The sequence below is a fragment of the Lutra lutra genome, chromosome 16 (assembly GCF_902655055.1).
Source record: "Lutra lutra chromosome 16, mLutLut1.2, whole genome shotgun sequence".
Classification (NCBI taxonomy): domain Eukaryota; kingdom Metazoa; phylum Chordata; class Mammalia; order Carnivora; family Mustelidae; genus Lutra; species Lutra lutra.
In genome coordinates, this window is record NC_062293.1 from 16,752,861 (window position 1) to 16,769,722 (window position 16,862).

General features: G+C 38.8%; 1 protein-coding gene across 4 annotated transcripts in view; it reads left to right on the forward strand.

Annotated features, from left to right (window-relative positions):
• Positions 1 to 16,862, forward strand: part of KANSL1 (KAT8 regulatory NSL complex subunit 1) — a 184,268-nt gene that overhangs the window by 32,217 nt on the left and 135,189 nt on the right. For all 4 annotated transcript variants that reach the window (XM_047706250.1, XM_047706247.1, XM_047706249.1 and 1 more), the window contains one exon: positions 14,446 to 15,814. In XM_047706250.1, the coding sequence (XP_047562206.1) occupies positions 14,529 to 15,814 (1,286 nt within the window). In that variant the 5' untranslated portion in view covers positions 14,446 to 14,528. The remainder of the gene's footprint in view (positions 1 to 14,445; positions 15,815 to 16,862) is intronic.

A 16,862-nucleotide genomic window follows, 5' to 3' on the forward strand; every position in this document is an offset into this window, starting at 1 on the left:
TGCTTTCCTGAAAGCCTTATTCAGAACAATTAGTATTTGACTTTTGTGCTTTACCAAAGTGAGATGTTAAATTTTTGTCTGATTTTCTTTATTCCTGCCTACACACGTTATTTCTGTGGTTAAACCTGCAGAACATTCTTCGATTGTTAGACTTATCATTATCCTGTTGGGGAAAATTCTGGAAGCTAGAAAATGAGTAAGCCTCGTTCACTTTTGAGCTTTTATCAAGGTGGGAAGAAAGGAAAATACTCCCATTTTTTTTCTTCATCAAACACTGCAGATGCTTTTTCTTCTTTAGTAATGCTACAGTGTAACCAGTGTGTCTACATCGTCTCCATTTTATTGGGTTGAGCACAGATTTTAATTGTATTTTAAGGTGAATAACAAGTTTTAGATTTGTTCTGTTTGACATAACCTGAATTATGTAATCTGTAAACATAAGGCCATTATGGGTGGTGATGCTGGTTTGAGAAGGTGTTTTGGCATTGAGTGGAGTAAAGCTTAGTTGCCTTGTTATACTGGAAACGCAATTTTAAAATGTAAAAAACATGCTAGTCCGTATTGGATTTTCAAAGTTATTGAAAATCCTTTGTTTAAAGAGTAATGCTTATTCCTCTTACATTTAGTCAGCTTCCTTGGGAGGGTTGGTAGGGGTTATTTTTTCTTGGTGAAGCTATTAAGATACAGAAACTAAGTGACTTCCTTCCTGGAGAGAGATTTTTAAAAATTAATTGATCTCCCCACCCCCAAAGGATTTCTCCCCTGAGTTTAGAAAGGAGGGAATAGTACACACTAAGTATATGGTCTTTGGTGGATTGTCCTAGAACAAATCTCATCATTGAGTGGTTTATTTAGAGTTTTCAAGCACCTTTTCACCACCCTCTTTCTCTGTATTAGGTAAGTTTCTGCCTTGATTGGTTAAACTGTTGAATGTCTCAGGAAGCATATTTTACTTTCTTACCTTTTTACTTGATCACTTTATGAAGGAGTACGTGCAGGTGTCTCTAATAAAATGGCTCAAACACCTGGCCTGCCTACTGTGTCAGTGCAATGAATACTTGGACCATGTCCTTTCCCTAAAATAGGACTTGAAATACTTTCTGGAAATCTAAATTCAGACTGGTTTTTTTTGAGTCTTCATGTTGTTTCTGAATGTATGTTTGAATTATAGTTTCTGTCCTAATAAATGCTTATTAGCCTCTGGGCATACTTAAAGTTGTGCAAAAATACTTCTGCCTGAGTGCAGTAATTTATAACACAAAATAAGACTTTTTCGTCAGTACTTCCTCTTCCCTGGAATGTGAGATCAGAATTCAGTGAACCACAATAATGGTTAGAAAGGACTGTATGAATTAGAAAAGACAAATATCCCACTCTACCAGAGGTCACCAACTCAATTTTGAAGGTCACAAGAAGGGGTAGAAAGTAACTGGTATTCGTTGGTGTCACTTGCAGATTGTGGGTCATAGGAAAAAGACATAATGTATGGAAGGGTCTCTGTTGGTTATTAGTTCAGTTATCATTTGTTCCTATATTATACCATGTGCTAGTCTTTTACAATGTAAGGTAAAATGTATAGAAGAAAATAAGCCAGTTGATGTGATTTTCTAAAAAGAACTGAAATGGGTGCTTTTTGTGTCTTAACCTTTCTCATGTCTTTGATAGAATAAAGGTAAAGCTAAAAATGCAGAGTCTGAGGAGACTTTAGTGTAGAGAGCACAACTCATATTCATGAATGAAAAACAAGCTTGGGTAGTCTGAAAGAAATTTTAAGAGCATATATGAAGATTTTAAACTTTTTTATGCCAGGAGGCCTTCAACGTGGAGATGTTTGAAATTCTTGGGGGTTTTGTTGTTGTTGTTGTTGTTGTTGTTGTGTAGTGGTGTCTGGCAAATAGTAGCTGTTCAGTAAATGTTACCTTCTGCAAGCCTTGCTTTTCCAAGATTTCAGGCTAGCTCCATAAATTTTAACATTTGAATGCCCGATCTGCCTAGAGTTCTTTAGCTATACATTTTATTGTTGTTGGTTGTGAACGTGCCCTTTTTTCTCTAGTTCTAATTTTTTTATAATCACAGTTGCCACCCCAAGCTTTTGAGAGTCAGGCAATGTAAGGTGGAGGTAAATTCAGTGCAGTTTTATCTAAATGTTATCAAAAACTCTGGTTCTTGTTACTTGAACAGGAGTCCCAAATGAGATCTCATTCTGAATTTTAAGTACGGCATATTCTTCCTTGTTTGGAAAAGTTGCTTGAGTGGCATCAAACTTAATGGAGTCCCTCACCTTTTAATTTTTTAAAAGAGTAGTTTAAGGTTAGAGCTGGTTAAATTCAGTTGGAGGGCAAGTGTTGAGGAATAAAGATGAATAACAATTTTGTTGTTAGGATGTTAAACCAAAAATTGCTAAAAACTAATACGTAGGCTTTCTCTTGCTACTTGCTTTTTGGCCTTTGTGATGGCTTATTAGCACCTCCCCCAGAGGATGTGAAGGGATAGAGGTGAAAGCTAATTAGTTTAGTTTCTGATGTTTGCTAGTAGAGAGGCTTTGTGGAAATACTAGTTGATTAAGTTGAACTGTCAGGGAAGTTTCATTAAACTGTTCACATATTGCCATGGAGAACTGAGGATGTTTGACGACCTCAAGCATATATCAAAAAAATTGGACTGCTGTTTTTCAGTTACTGATGAATGCTTACCTCTTATTTTTCCCTTTGGCCTCCCAAGGGAATGAAAGAAGGATGTTAGTATTAACTTTTAACATTTTCCTGGCATTGGAAAAGTTTTTTTTTTTTTTAAATCATTAATTCAAAACTTTTAAGGGATAAAAGGTAGGTTTCAGTGAGATCCTTAAAATCTAGTCAGGGACTGTTCACTCCCCAAATCACCTGTTTGCTTTTGAATTGCTAGACCCTTCAAGCAGTGTCTGGTTTTAGGATTGTTTAGAAACACTTGTATTATTAGAGTTTGTTAGAAAGAAATGAGATTAAAACACATTTTTCTTTCTTTTGTGAGCTAGATTGGTAGGAAATTTGAGTTCAGGTGATAGGGTAGAAATAGGATAAACTCCAATAAATAGTTTCAGTTCAGGTGATAGGGTAGAAATAGGATAAACTCCAATAAATAGTTTCATATATGGTCATCTTTCAAAACAATTTTCTGTTTATATGTTTTTAAACACAAATGGGATTATACTCGTTATGTGGCTCGGTTTTTTTTTTTTTTTTTCATGTAGCAATATAGAGGTTTCTCAAATTAAGTTATGCAGTTCTTTTCTTAAAAAAATAACTGTATAGTATTCTAATGTCTTTAAGTTTAGAGTTGTTTGTTTTTTTTTCCTTGTATTACAATTCTTCAGTGTAAGAATTATGCATGTTTCTTTATGAGAGTATTTTTTGGGGGTAGGTTCCTAGAAGTGCAGTTACTAGGTAAATGTTTGGGTAATTGCATTAAAATATTTGATAGATAACTGCTTTCAAAAGGCTTATGTAACCAAATTTAATAGTTAAAAAATTACATTTAAAAAGTTTGCCAGTCTGAGTGCAGGTGCTTGGCATTGTAAATGACTGGAACCTGAGGTAGATGAAGTCTGTCCTAGATTCAGTTGATGCCTGCTTCTCATTAGGTTGTTATCACTTTATGATCAGACATCCTGATTAACTTCATAATGGATCTCCATCTGATGCATTTAACATACAGTTCTCAGGCAGGTTACCTAAGGTGTATTGGTCTTCTTTCTGCCAGGCACTTTGCTACATGTAGAGGGGATAGAGATAAAACAAGCCATAATTCTCTCTCTCTCTCTCTCTCTCTTTTTTTAAGTGTATAATCTAGAGAAGGAGGGGGACAGACAAGATTGGGAGTTTATATTACATTATGAGCTGTTGCCCAGGGTGTCATGTGAGCTCAGATAAGCCCGTAGAGAGGGAGGGACCCCAACTCAACCTGAAGTGAATGGGAAATACTTGATAGAGCATGTGATCTTGGAGGTAAACCTTGAAAAGGAAAGAGTAGTATGGGCAAAGGTGCAAGGGCATGGAAAGAGCCTGAAACTATAAATAAGATTCAGGTGGTTGGAGTGGGGACTGGTTGGAGATGAGGCTGTGTGTAAAAAAGGGGCCAGATATATGCTGTGTGGGGAGTTTGGATTCATCCTCACCCTAGAGTCCCTGAAGGATTTTTAAGAGGAGCAGAGCATGTCAGATTTATGTTCTCTTTCCCCTTCCTTTCTAATAATCATCTTGGTAGTGGACGCTAGGTTGAAGGCTTGCTGAGATAGGAAGAAAGAACAGTTGGGAGATTATTACTGCCTGAATTACTGTAGTACATAATGAGGCTCTGAACTAAGGCAGTGGCATTAAGGATAAAATGAATGTGCCTATCATTCTACCTATTGAACCCTCCCTCTTCAGCCTTCCAGATTCAGTCAGCAGGCTTTTCTGGAAGCCTTCCTTGACCCCTTCAGGCAAAGCACTGTGCTTTACCTTTGCACCTACTTTCTATCCTCTTATCTTTAGCTTTGATGAAAGTGTTCCTATAGTCTTTTTATTATTTGTATGTGGCATTAATGTATGCTTAAATGAGATATCTATGACAGATGGTAAATCAGTAGTTGGGATCAGTGTTCACTCACATGGGGAATGTTGAGCAACAGGAATTGGTTTTCAATTTGGTGTTGGGGGCAGGGAATGGGTTTGGGTATGGGATTCTTGAAGTAGCTGTATGAGGGATGCTGGACCCTACTTATTCTTTAGGTTTCAACTAAGAATTGCTTCCTGTGGGAAGCCTTTTATGACTACTGACTCAGCTTGTGTGAGGGCCTGTTAATGTGGTTCCCTGGGATTTACTGATCACTTGGTAGTGTCTGTCTAGAGTGGTCCTTGTCATTCTTGTAGGCACTTAGTGTGGTGATTTGACTATTGTAGGCATTTTCATAAAATGCTTATTGGAGATCATCAGTTGGTGTTCCCTGGCTGACTTTTGTCTGAAGACTAATACTCGAAGTCTGGTGTCTAGCAATTAAGGCCCTTCCAGTTTAAACCTAGCCTTCAGCTGCTTAGGATAGTAGTTGAAAGCTTTAGATCTAGAGATTTGAATTGGAATCTTCATTCGGGAGTCCTAGTAGTTGTTTGATCTTAGGCACATTACTTAACTTTTGAGCATAACCTCATCTATAAAACGAGAATAAGAGTACTTTTTAATGTTGTGAGGATTAAATGAGAGCATATGTATAAAACAGTACAATGACATAGTAAAAGGTCAGTTAATGTTAGTGAACAGCAGTTGTGATAATAACTTATCCTCCAGTCAGATGTGTGTTTCCCTTAGTAATTATAAACCCAAACCGTATTCAGTTAAGAGAAGCCTTGTTGGCATGGGAACATGTTAGGAACTAGGGTGGTGTGCAGCCCCCATTAGTTCATTTTATGATAAAAATTTTGCCTCCTATTCCACAACAAAACATTTGTTTCCATGTAAAAGAAGTACTTTTCCGGTGTGTCCCATTATGTAGCTTTCAGTACGTTACCAGAGATCACTACAAAGCTGCATTCCTCCTTTCTCCCTCTTCTTGAGAAGCCGTACATGTACCACTTGGTTCATACAAGGTGTTCTGTGGATCATCTCTCAAATCCTTTCCCATTATTTCGAGTGTGTTAGTTTCTTGGTTAGAATTTTATCATCTTTCTCTCTGCATAGCAAAGTGTTGTCTTTTGACCACTCTAGCCCAGTCAGTAAGTACCCATAGTGCTTACTGTGATTTCAAGCTTTAGATGACCTTAGTGAGCATGCAGAAGAAGGGTGCTAAGGAACTTTGTCATCGTGGAAATAGAATTCATAAATTGACAGTTGGAGAACATTCAGATAATTTGAATTGAGTGATGCTAACTTTAAGTGCATTGTACAATTTAAGCAGGAAGAGAGTGATGTGAATCTGAACAGTCTGGAAAAGTTCTTGTGGAAATGCCATGGTATTGAAGTATTAATTAAATATTGGCCTAACGGTTAAGAAGGGTCTTCCAGGTGGAAGCCGCAGCATAGGCAAAGTTTATGGAGCTGAGAATCTGGGCGAGTTCTAGGTCCACTTGACCAGATCTACTTGCTGTGATACTGTATTAAATTTCATCTTGGAAAATTTGGACTCCTGAGAAAGGCTTGAGGAGCTATTCCAGGGTAGAGAAGTGAGGTAATAAAAATGTAGGGACCAGACTGAAGGACCGAGGCTGTCAGGAGGTTGTTAGCCTAATTTAGGGGAGCGTTAATGAGGCCCCAGACTGGGTTTGGGTTGATAAGGTTAGGAATGGAAAGGATATACCACCACAATAGCCGTATGGGAAATAAATGAAGGGATTTCATCATGAAGGAGATGAAGTTACGAAGGAAAAAGTCTTCTATCTTTAAGAGCCTTCACATTTTGTTCGTGTCATTTATTTGGCCCTCCAGACTTTAGACCCTTCCAACTTCTGTATTTCAGCTTGGAGGAAGCGTGGCTGATTGTGCTGTGGTGACCACCTTAGTTTCCCTCCTGGCTGCACCCTGTCTGGAATTGCAGCAGCTTCATCAGTGCTCTTCGCCTTTTTACTTCCTTATAATCCATCCTGCCCGCCAGGTCTCAAAAGCACAGTTCCTATGTGTCACTCCCTATTTGAAAAACCTTTAATGACATTCTGCTGCCTTTAAATGTGAGTAAAGGCTGGCTATTCAAGGTTGTCCATTAATGACCTGGCTTCAGACTGCCTTTCCACTTTTTTCTGTACTGTTTTCTCCATTAAAATATGCTTTATATTTCAAGCAAATGGATCCTTTCTTTTAGCTTCCAGGATGTCCTATGTTTTCCCACAGCCTTGCCTTTTCCCATGCCATTTCCTTTCACTGGAATGTCAAATTACCATTCTCTTGCCTTAGCCTTTTGCATGATGACATTTTAGCTAATTTTCAAGTTTCAGTTGAAATGGTGACAGCCTCATGGATCCTTCCCTAACCATCTTCCCTACTCCTGTTTATTTACTTTGTGCAGATTAATGCGGTAATGGTGGGGAAGAGGCTAATAGAAGCTGCATTATGGGCAAACTTTTCTTTCCCATCTGATTTGCGCTTCTTTTCCAGTGAAAGTGTGGTTTGTTGGCCAGCCAAATTGCCAGACCCCTCCCCTTGGGTCTCTGCAGCTTATCAGCATTTTTGCAGAGTGGGTGCTGCTGGATTGTTCTTGTAAACCTGGCGTCCTGTCTTGGGAACTCTAAAGGAATAAGGCAAGGTTTTCATTTGTAGATGTGGAGTTAGTTCTGACTTGGGGTATTTGAGGCAACTGCATATGTTTTGCTTTCTAGAAAGAAAACATTTATGTGGACAATGGTTAAAAAAAAAAGTACATCTATATGTATGTATAAAGTCTGTGTCTAGGCAGTGGTTTTCTATTGGAACATGTGATTTTGCCCCCTAGGGGACATTTGACTTGTCTGGAGGCAAATTTTGGTTGTCATAACTGGTAGAAGGGTGCTGCTGGCATCTAGTGGGTGGAGCCAGGGATGCTGCTAACTGTCCGCCATCACACAGGAGAAGCCCTTCCCCCACCACAAAAAATTATTTGGCACAAGATGGCAATAGTGCTGGGGTTGAGAAACTGCCCTAGGGGTATATTTTTGCTTCCCAGCTGCTACTTGTGTTCGGTGGAAGTTTTTCCTTGAACCTGTATTTCAGTTTAGACCAACAGAATCATAAGCAGGAAGAGACCCTGAAGGTCACATAGTTGAACTTTATCCCAACTTGTATCCCTCAGGACTGCAAGATAATAATAGGTGTAATGGGGGGAAAAAGTGTTCATTTGGTTTGATAAAGGCAAATATTTAAGTATTCAGTCTGATGAAGTGCATTGTGAATCTCCATCAGGACATTTTTTCCCAAATGTGTTTTTCTGCTGAACCCATTTTACATCTTCCAGTCCCCAAAATACTTCCTTGGAATGGGGTTGGAGCGGGGAGAACCATGAGTACCTAGCTTAGTCTTCTATAGCCCTTTTTTGGGGGGGGGGTCTCTTCAAACTTACTGCAGGATCTGAATTAATGTCAGTGACAGCAGGTACATTAGCTCATCTGTATTTATGTGTCAGGTTGTGGTTTATTATATGAACTAAAAATTGGGATATTTTAGGTTTCTTTATTCTGAATGTACAGTACAACTTTATTGTCTGTCCCCACTGGTAAATTGGAAGTTATAATCCCATGCTGAAACCTATTGCCCAGGTTATGAGGATTAATAAGTTAATTATAGCTTCTAATGCTTTGTATTCTTTGGAGAAAGGTTATCATAAGCTGTTTTTGTAAAACTGCTTAAGTTTGAGAGTCTTTTTCTGCTTTAGATTGTTGAAGAGTGAAGCTTTTGGGTTTCAGGTGGGATGGGAATCATTGCTTTAATGAACATTTTGCTCAGTATGTTAAATTTATGAAAGTTACTGTGGCATTTTGGCTTACTCACATTTTTTGGGTTAAGAATGTGTATTATTTTCTTTTTGCTGCTTTTCCTTTTATTATGCAAGTAATACATGCTTAATGGTGGGGGCATTATATATACTAGAAAACAAAAGACAAAAGAATCTTACGATCTATTTTCTTTAAACAAAAATGAGCCAGTAGTATGAATTTTTTTTTTGTAACACCTTTTTATTTTTTCATTTAACAGTGGTGCAAGCACTTTTTCAAGTCGGTAAATATAGTTCTATATTGTTATTATTATGGCTGCATAGTATGGCTGTTGCATAATTTAAGTAAATTGTTGGGCATTTGGTTTGCTTTCTTTTTATTGTAAGCAACATCATGAAGTATTAAAAGTAGCTCTAGGGGTGCCTGGGTGGCTCAGTTGGTTAGGCATCCAACTCTTGATTTTGGCACAGGTCATGTGATCTCAGGGTTGTGAGATCAAACCCTGCCTGGGGCTCCACCCTGGGCATGCAGCCTGCTTAGGATTTTCTCTCTCCTGCTCCCTCTGCCTCTCCACCCCCTACTTGTGCTCTCCACCCACCCACCCCCAAAAAGTAAATCTAAACATATAGCAAAAATCAAAGAAAAGTTCTAAGCTTTGGTACTTTATGGCAGTTGCAGCTAATGTCAAGTGCTGGCTGAATTTGCCATGTCCATTTTTATTTTAAAACAGTGATGTTTTAGGGAACTATTTGCTTTATGTTTTTCTTGTGCATTAAAAAGTCTTACTGAAATTTATTCCTTTTAAATTTGCTTTTTGTTGGTAGGTTATAATAATAGTGCAAATAATGGGTGTTTGTGTCTGGCACTAGGCTAAGTAATCGAAAGTATTTTATTTAATCATCAAGCAGCCTTGTGTGGTAGGCTGTGTCATTTGCAGATGAGGAAATTGAGGAACACCATCAATAATTTAAATGAGGGTAGAGCCAGAATGTGAAGCTGGACCTGTTCCCCTTGCTTACAGAGTGAATGCCTTTGGGGGTAATACTGAATCTCAGCATAGTAGTTCAAGTCAGGAAAGGGGAAGGATGAAGATTTCAATCTTTTTTTTTTTTTTAACACTATTGTTTTGATACAGAAAGATAAAGATTTAGGGGGTAGGAATGGAATTCCTTCTGAAGAGGTTGCTTTTCCCCTTCTTTCCTTTTCACCCTCCCTACTTACTTAGATTGTTTTAGTAACTACTCTTTCCAGTGTGTCCTGTGGGGATATGGAGACCAAGGAGAGCGTGTGTAAACAAAATAAACTCTGCCTTTGAGATGTACATGATTAATGTCAAGTTCACAGGTATACTTTCAGAGGGTCAGAGAAATCTTGAAAGAGTTGGGATTTGAGCCAGCAGATTTTTAAGTTGTGAACTTTAAGGAATTGTATAATTCTAAAATAACTTTGGAATGTTTACTGCTTAAGTACCTTCTTTGGTGTGATGTTAATTATGACCCTTTTTATGTGTGCTGGGTGAACCTGGGTTTTCCTGAGTAAGTTTTGTGTAAGCTATGTAACATCTGTGTCCTTGCCTGGGCCCCTGTGGGGAGATTGTTTTCCTGCCACGGCTGAGACTTACTGCAGAGCTCTGGGTTAGTAGAGTACAAGTACTCACAAGTATTCCTCTCACAGGTTGTATTGATCATCTTATACTGATAACATGCCTTCCTTCTTTGCTATTATCAACTGTGTATTGATGTCCTTTCAAAAGAGGAGAGACATTCTTGATGGGAAAGACCTGATAGTGATTTTTGTTTATGGGATGTTTGTTGCATGTTATAAACCTAACTCTGTATTTTTAAACAAATAACATGAACATTGGTTCAATTGCTATTTGGTCTGTAGCACAACTGTTTATACTATATTAGGAATTATTACTAAATTTAAAAATCAAATAGGGGAAATGGACATAGAACAGTTGGTGACACATAGAATGCCATATGCCAAAAAAGTCCCTAAGGATAAAGCTCTTTTTAAGCCCCAGAAGATCTAGTTATTTCATAGGATGTTTATTAAAATACAATCTTAGAACAAGACGCCTTTGGTAAATTACATAGAGAAATAGACATATTTGACTTTTAAGTGTACTGGTATTTGTATAGATGGTTTTCTCAGTCATTTGCTTAAATATTTCAATATTAGTAATTTGAATTGTCATACTTTAAAGAATCTTAGTGTATTCTTCTAGGGCCTGTTTTCTGGTGTTGGTATTGATCTAGAGATAAAAAATGTTTGACTAAATTGGAAGTTGCTCTTTTTTTTGATTGGGGAGGAGGTTGGGTTAGTTCAGTGATAAGCAAATTTTTTGGTTTCAGGGCCCTTTTTTATGCTTACAAAATGTTGAGAACCACAAAGAGCTTTCTTGGGTTATCAATAATTGCTGTATTAGAAACTTCAAGAAATTTTAAAAATAATTATTCACTGATTTTAAAATGACAGACCCATTACATATTATGAAAAATAACTTTCTACCAGAGCAGAAAAATTTAGTGAATGGTATTTTATATTTTTGCAAAACTCTTTAATGTCTGGCTTCATAGAAAACAGGTTCTCTTATCTGGTTCAGCATACATTCTATTGTGATAGGTTGAAGTATTATATAAAGAAAATCTGGCATCACACAGGTAGGTAGTTGAAAAATAGAGGAATATTTTAATAGCCTTTTTAGATAAATGTGGGTATTCTTTGACACTACACCCATACTTGACAATTAGTAATTTCATAAAGGTTAGTTGCACTGTGAAATCAAAAACTGCGTCAGTGAATTTTTTTGTATTCTGTTACATTAAAACCCATTGGTTTGTTTTGCATTTGTTTTTACCTTTGCATGAGTTTCCAACATACAGTGGTCATTTGATCATTCACTTGAGTTATGCAGATCTCCCAGATGTTGACACATATCATTACATGATACCAAAAATTTCACATTCACTGATAATTAGAAGTAACCTGTTTAATTGGAAATAAGCTTTTTAAGTATTGGGAAAATGTTCGAGCTTGTGGTAGATAGATACAAGTTTCCAAAATACTTATTTTTGCTTGAAAACTCAGATTTTATCATAGGTAACAAACATCAGTGGTTTTCCTTGAAGTGACAGGTTCACTTTGTTCATTTTTGAGAAAATATCTGCTAACTATTCAAGTCTGAATAACCATAGTTTGTCATTTGTTCTGCCAAGTAAAAATAGTGTTCTCTGAAAAATGCTTCCAGTTCAGCTTGCAAATCAGTTGTATAATGCTTTCTCTCAGACTTCTTAAAGCGCAAAAGTTGCTTTACGTATACTTTTCTATTTAAAAATGTATACTCAAGAAAGTATGTACTCGAGATTGGAGATTTAAATAATACTCATAATTTCATCAAAGACATTGTTAGATGGAATGAGGTTTTTTTTTTTTTTTTTTTTAAACGCTAAATGAGTAGAGGATACAGTGACCAATGACTGTTAGTACATTTTGGTGCCTCTGCCTTGATTTATGTGAATGTACCCACAGTTTGGCTCAGCCTTGTTTTTGCACCCTCATTGCAAACTTCTGTGCAGTAAGAGACAAATGATGTTCTACTGTTAGTATGAAAATAGCTTTGGTCTTGTGGACCCCTGAAATGCAAGCTCCTAAGAGGTTTGTAGACCATGCTTTAAGAATAACCGGCTTTTAACCTCTATGTTTATAGCAGCATTATTTGCAATAGCCAAGATACAGAAGCAGCCCAAGTGTTCATTGACTGATGAATGGGCCAAATCCATTCATATATGCGGCATATGTATACAATGGAATATTATTCAGCCACAAAAAGACTGAAATCTTGCCATTGCAACAACATGGATAAGAGCTAGGGAGTATAATGCAAGCAAAATAAGTCCATCAGAGAAAGACAAATACCATATGAATTCACTCATTTGTGGAATTTAGGAAACAAGACAGATTAAGCAAAGGGGAAAAAATAAGAGACAAATCAAGAATCACCTTTTTTTTTTTTTTTAAGATTTTATTTATGACAGATAGCAAGAAAGGGAACACTAGCACGGGGTGCTAGAAAGGGAGAATCAGTCTCCCTGCTGAGCAGGGAGCGCGATGACTTGAGCTGAAGGTAGTCACTTAACGACTAAGCCATCGAGGTGCCCCAAGAAACACTCTTTTTTTTTTTTTTTTTTTAAAGATTTTATTTATTTATTTGACAGAGATCACAAGTAGGCAGAGAGTGGGAAGCAGGCTCCGTGCTGAGCAGAGAGCCCGATGTGGGGCTTGATCCTGGGACCCTGAGATCATGACCCCAGCTGAAGGCAGAGTCCCAACCCACTGAGCCACCCAGGCACCACCAAGAAATGCTCTTAATTATAAAGAACAAGTTGATGGTTATCAGATGGGAGGTGGATGGGGGGGATGGGGATGGGTAAATAGTTGGTAGGGATTAAGGAGGGCACCTGTTGTGATAGGCACTGAATGATGTATGGAATTGTTGAATCACCATATTGTGTACCTAAAACTAATATAACATTGTGTTAACTACACTGGAATTAAAAACAACTTTAAAAGTAGTTGGCTTAGCTCTTTGTATAAATTTCCTTTTCCTCTCAGACCAGATAAGTCCAAGGTGATACAGAAGAGGCAAATGACTGAGGTTTTTAGCTCGGGCTACTAAATGCAAGCAGCGCCATTACCTGAGATAATAAAACAGGGTGAAGAGTGTATTGGAAGAGGAGAGTGAATTTTGAGTTTCAGGGAGCTAGAGGATCATGGGGGTGGGAATGTCAGTTTGTGAAGCTCAGCAGTTTTTCTGAGTGTTAGGAGGCCTTGTTGCTATATACCAGGTGGTTATGACCAGGGAAGTGAGTTGAGAGAGAAGAGGGCAGAAGGGACCTTGGTGTCAAGGACATCAGGAAAGGAGGATTTCAAGAAGAATGAGGTGGTCAGCACTGCCTAATGCTTCAGAGAAGTCCCATAGAATGGGGATTGAGACTTGACCAGTTGGATTTGATAATGAGATTACTAGTGCCCTTTGCCTGAGCAGTAGGGTTAGAAGCCGGCTGGGGAGTGAAGAGGGCAGAGGCAGCTGTTGATAGTATCTTTTCGAGAAGTTTTTGGGTAAAGAGGGTGCCTGGCTAGCTCAGAGGAGCATACGACTTGATCTGGGGTCATGAGTTTGAGCCTCACATTGGATGTAGAGATTAATTGAATAAACTTAAAAAGTTTTGGGGTAAAGGAAAAGAAATGTGTTGGGCAATTTCAGAGGTGGGCTGTACTGAGGACAATGAAAGGAGAGAAATTGGATGAAGCAAAAATACAGGTGTTACACAGTTTGTCGGGTGAGCCGTCTTTCAGAGAAGTGAGAAGCTGATGAGCACTGGATTCTCTGGCTAGAGAAATGCACAGACCTGTTTAGCGTACAAGCTTTTTGGTAGGAATAGGGAGTGCCTTACTAATTCTTTTCTGTTTAATTGCTAAGTGTTTGGTTTGATACATTTGCTTTGTTTTATTCTTATGGATTGATTTATTTTAGAGCATGAGAGTGAGAGCCTGTGGACAGGGTTAGGGGCAGAGGGAGAGAAGAGAAGGATGCGGGGCTTGATCCCACGACTGTAAGATTGTGACCTGAGCTGAAATCAAGAGTCACATACTCAACCGACTGAGGCACCCAGGCATCCCAATACATTTGCTTTAAATCCACTAATTTCAAGAAGTTTTATAGTGAATTTTTTTTTTATGCAGGTGATTTAACTTTAACAGTCTGATTCCTTCAGAATGGAACTTCTGTTTTGGCTATTTTCAATCTTTGGTAACAAGTGATGAAGAAGAAGGGTGGAATTCTTTCTCTGTATAAGGATTGTCAACCCCTCCCCCCATATTTGAGTGTTCGGGTACCCAGAATAGTCATAGTGTTTTCCTTTCTGGAGGCAGAGTTTGGATTATAGCCTCAAGTGGTGTTTGTATTAAAAGATGTGAGTTGTTTTCTAATGTGCATATATTTCTAACTTCCTTTTCTTTTTTTCTCTTTTAGTCTGTTCTCTGGGGAGGCAGTAAGGGGCCGAGGAGCTGGCCTCGGCACCGGGAGAGGCTGGACTTCCTGTCTCTCTGTGCTGAATGGCTGCGATGGCGCCCGCTCTCACTGACGCAGCAGCTGAAGCACACCATATCCGGTTCAAACTGGCTCCCCCATCTTCCACTTTGTCCCCTGGCAGTGCCGAAAATAACGGCAACGCCAACATCCTTATTGCTGCCAACGGAACCAAAAGAAAAGCCATTGCTGCCGAGGACCCCAGTCTAGACTTCCGAAATAATCCTACCAAGGAAGATTTGGGAAAGCTGCAACCACTGGTGGCATCTTATCTCTGCTCCGATGTAACATCTGTGCCCTCAAAGGAGTCGTTGAAATTGCAAGGTGTCTTCAGCAAGCAGACGGTCCTGAAATCTCATCCTCTCTTATCTCAGTCCTATGAACTCCGAGCTGAGCTGTTGGGGAGACAGCCAGTTTTGGAGTTTTCCTTAGAAAATCTTAGAACCATGAATACGAGTGGTCAGACAGCTCTGCCACAAGCACCTGTAAATGGGTTGGCTAAGAAATTGACTAAAAGTTCAACACATTCTGATCATGACAATTCCAATCCCCTCAATGGGGGAAAACGAGCTCTCACTTCATCTTCTCTTCAAGGGGGTGAAGTGGTGGCATCTGAATCTGGGGACTTGAAGGGGGGTATGACCAATTGCACTCTTCCACATAAAAGCCTTGATGTAGAACACACAACTATATTTAGCAATAATAGCACTGCAAACAAATCTGTAAATTCCATGGAACAGCCGGCACTTCAAGGAAGCAGTAGATTATCACCTGGCACAGACTCCAGTTCTAACTTGGGGGGTGTCAAGTTAGAGGATAAAAAGTCTCCCCTGTCTTCCATTCTTTTCAGTGCTTTAGATTCTGACACAAGGATAACAGCTTTACTACGGAGGCAGGCTGATATCGAGAGCCGTGCCCGCAGGTTACAGAAGCGCTTACAGGTTGTGCAGGCCAAGCAGGTGGAGAGGCATATACAGCATCAGCTGGGTGGATTTTTAGAGAAAACTTGGAGCAAACTGCCAAACTTGGAATCCTTGAGGCCCCGGAGCCAGTTGATGCTGACTCGAAAGGCTGAAGCTGCATTGAGAAAAGCTGCCAGTGAGGCCACCACTTCAGAGGGACTTAGCAATTTCCTGAAAAGCGATTCGATTTCTGAAGAATTGGAGAGATTTACAGCGAGTGGTATAGCCAACTTGAGGTGCAGTGAACGAGCGTTTGATTCAGACATCACTGACAGTAGTTCGGGAGGAGAATCTGATATCGAAGAGGAAGAACTGACCAGAGCTGATCCCGAGCAGCGCCATGTACCCCTGTGAGTAAAACCCATGCATAATGTTGGTCTTGAGAAGTGTTAGGACAAGGGAGGAAGAATTAGCGAATTCCCATCATGGGGAGAATGGGGTTCTTTGTATATAGGTGCCTGTGTTCCATTTGTCTTTTTTCTAATTTTAGGTACGTGGTTGCATATACTTGCTAGTGAAGAAATGGAAGATATTTCTGGCATAGTATTGTGTTGCTGTAGATGTTGTTTATTAAGAAAAAACCCAGAAGACATCCTATTTGTAAAACTGTGTACTTCTTTCAGAGTAAAGTTAGATTTCTTTTGAAACTGTATGTAGGGTATTTTTTGTAAGTCTCTGGCTTGACTTCAGATTCTCTTATTTCTAGTTAAGTGGGGACAGAAGTTTAGTTGACTTCGTTAATGTTTCCGGAATCTATAATTGCATTCATTTATTTATTTTTATTTTTATTTTATTTATTTATTTATTTATTTTAAAGATTTTATTTATTTATTTGACAGAGAGAGATCACAAGTAGACGGAGAGGCAGGCAGAGAGAGAGAGAGAGAGAGAGGGAAGCAGGCTCCCTGCTGAGCAGAGAGCCCGATGCGGGACTCGATCCCAGGACCCTGAGATCATGACCTGAGCCGAAGGCAGCGGCTTAACCCACTGAGCCACCCAGGCGCCCCTCATTTATTTATTTTTAAACATAAACTCCACCCCCAGCATGGGGCTTGACCTCACTCTCCGGGGTTCAGGAATTATGTGCTCTACTGATTGAGCCAGCCAGGGACCCCATAGTTGCTTTTAGTTAAACTTTCAGCAGAGAATGTACCCAGTTTTCAGTTTTAATACTTGAGGTTTCCTTACATTTTAAGGACTGTAAGTCAGAAAATGCTTCAGAGTATTTTATAGGTTGCCTCCAAGTACAGTCCACTTTAACAACTTGATTTACTACTTGATTTACTTCCTCAAAGAGCCCATCTTTATCAGATTTGAATTTTATTTAATTTTTTTAGTTAAATTTAATGTACTGACGTATTTGGGATAAAATTTTTCTGGTTTTTCCAAATCTGTTGT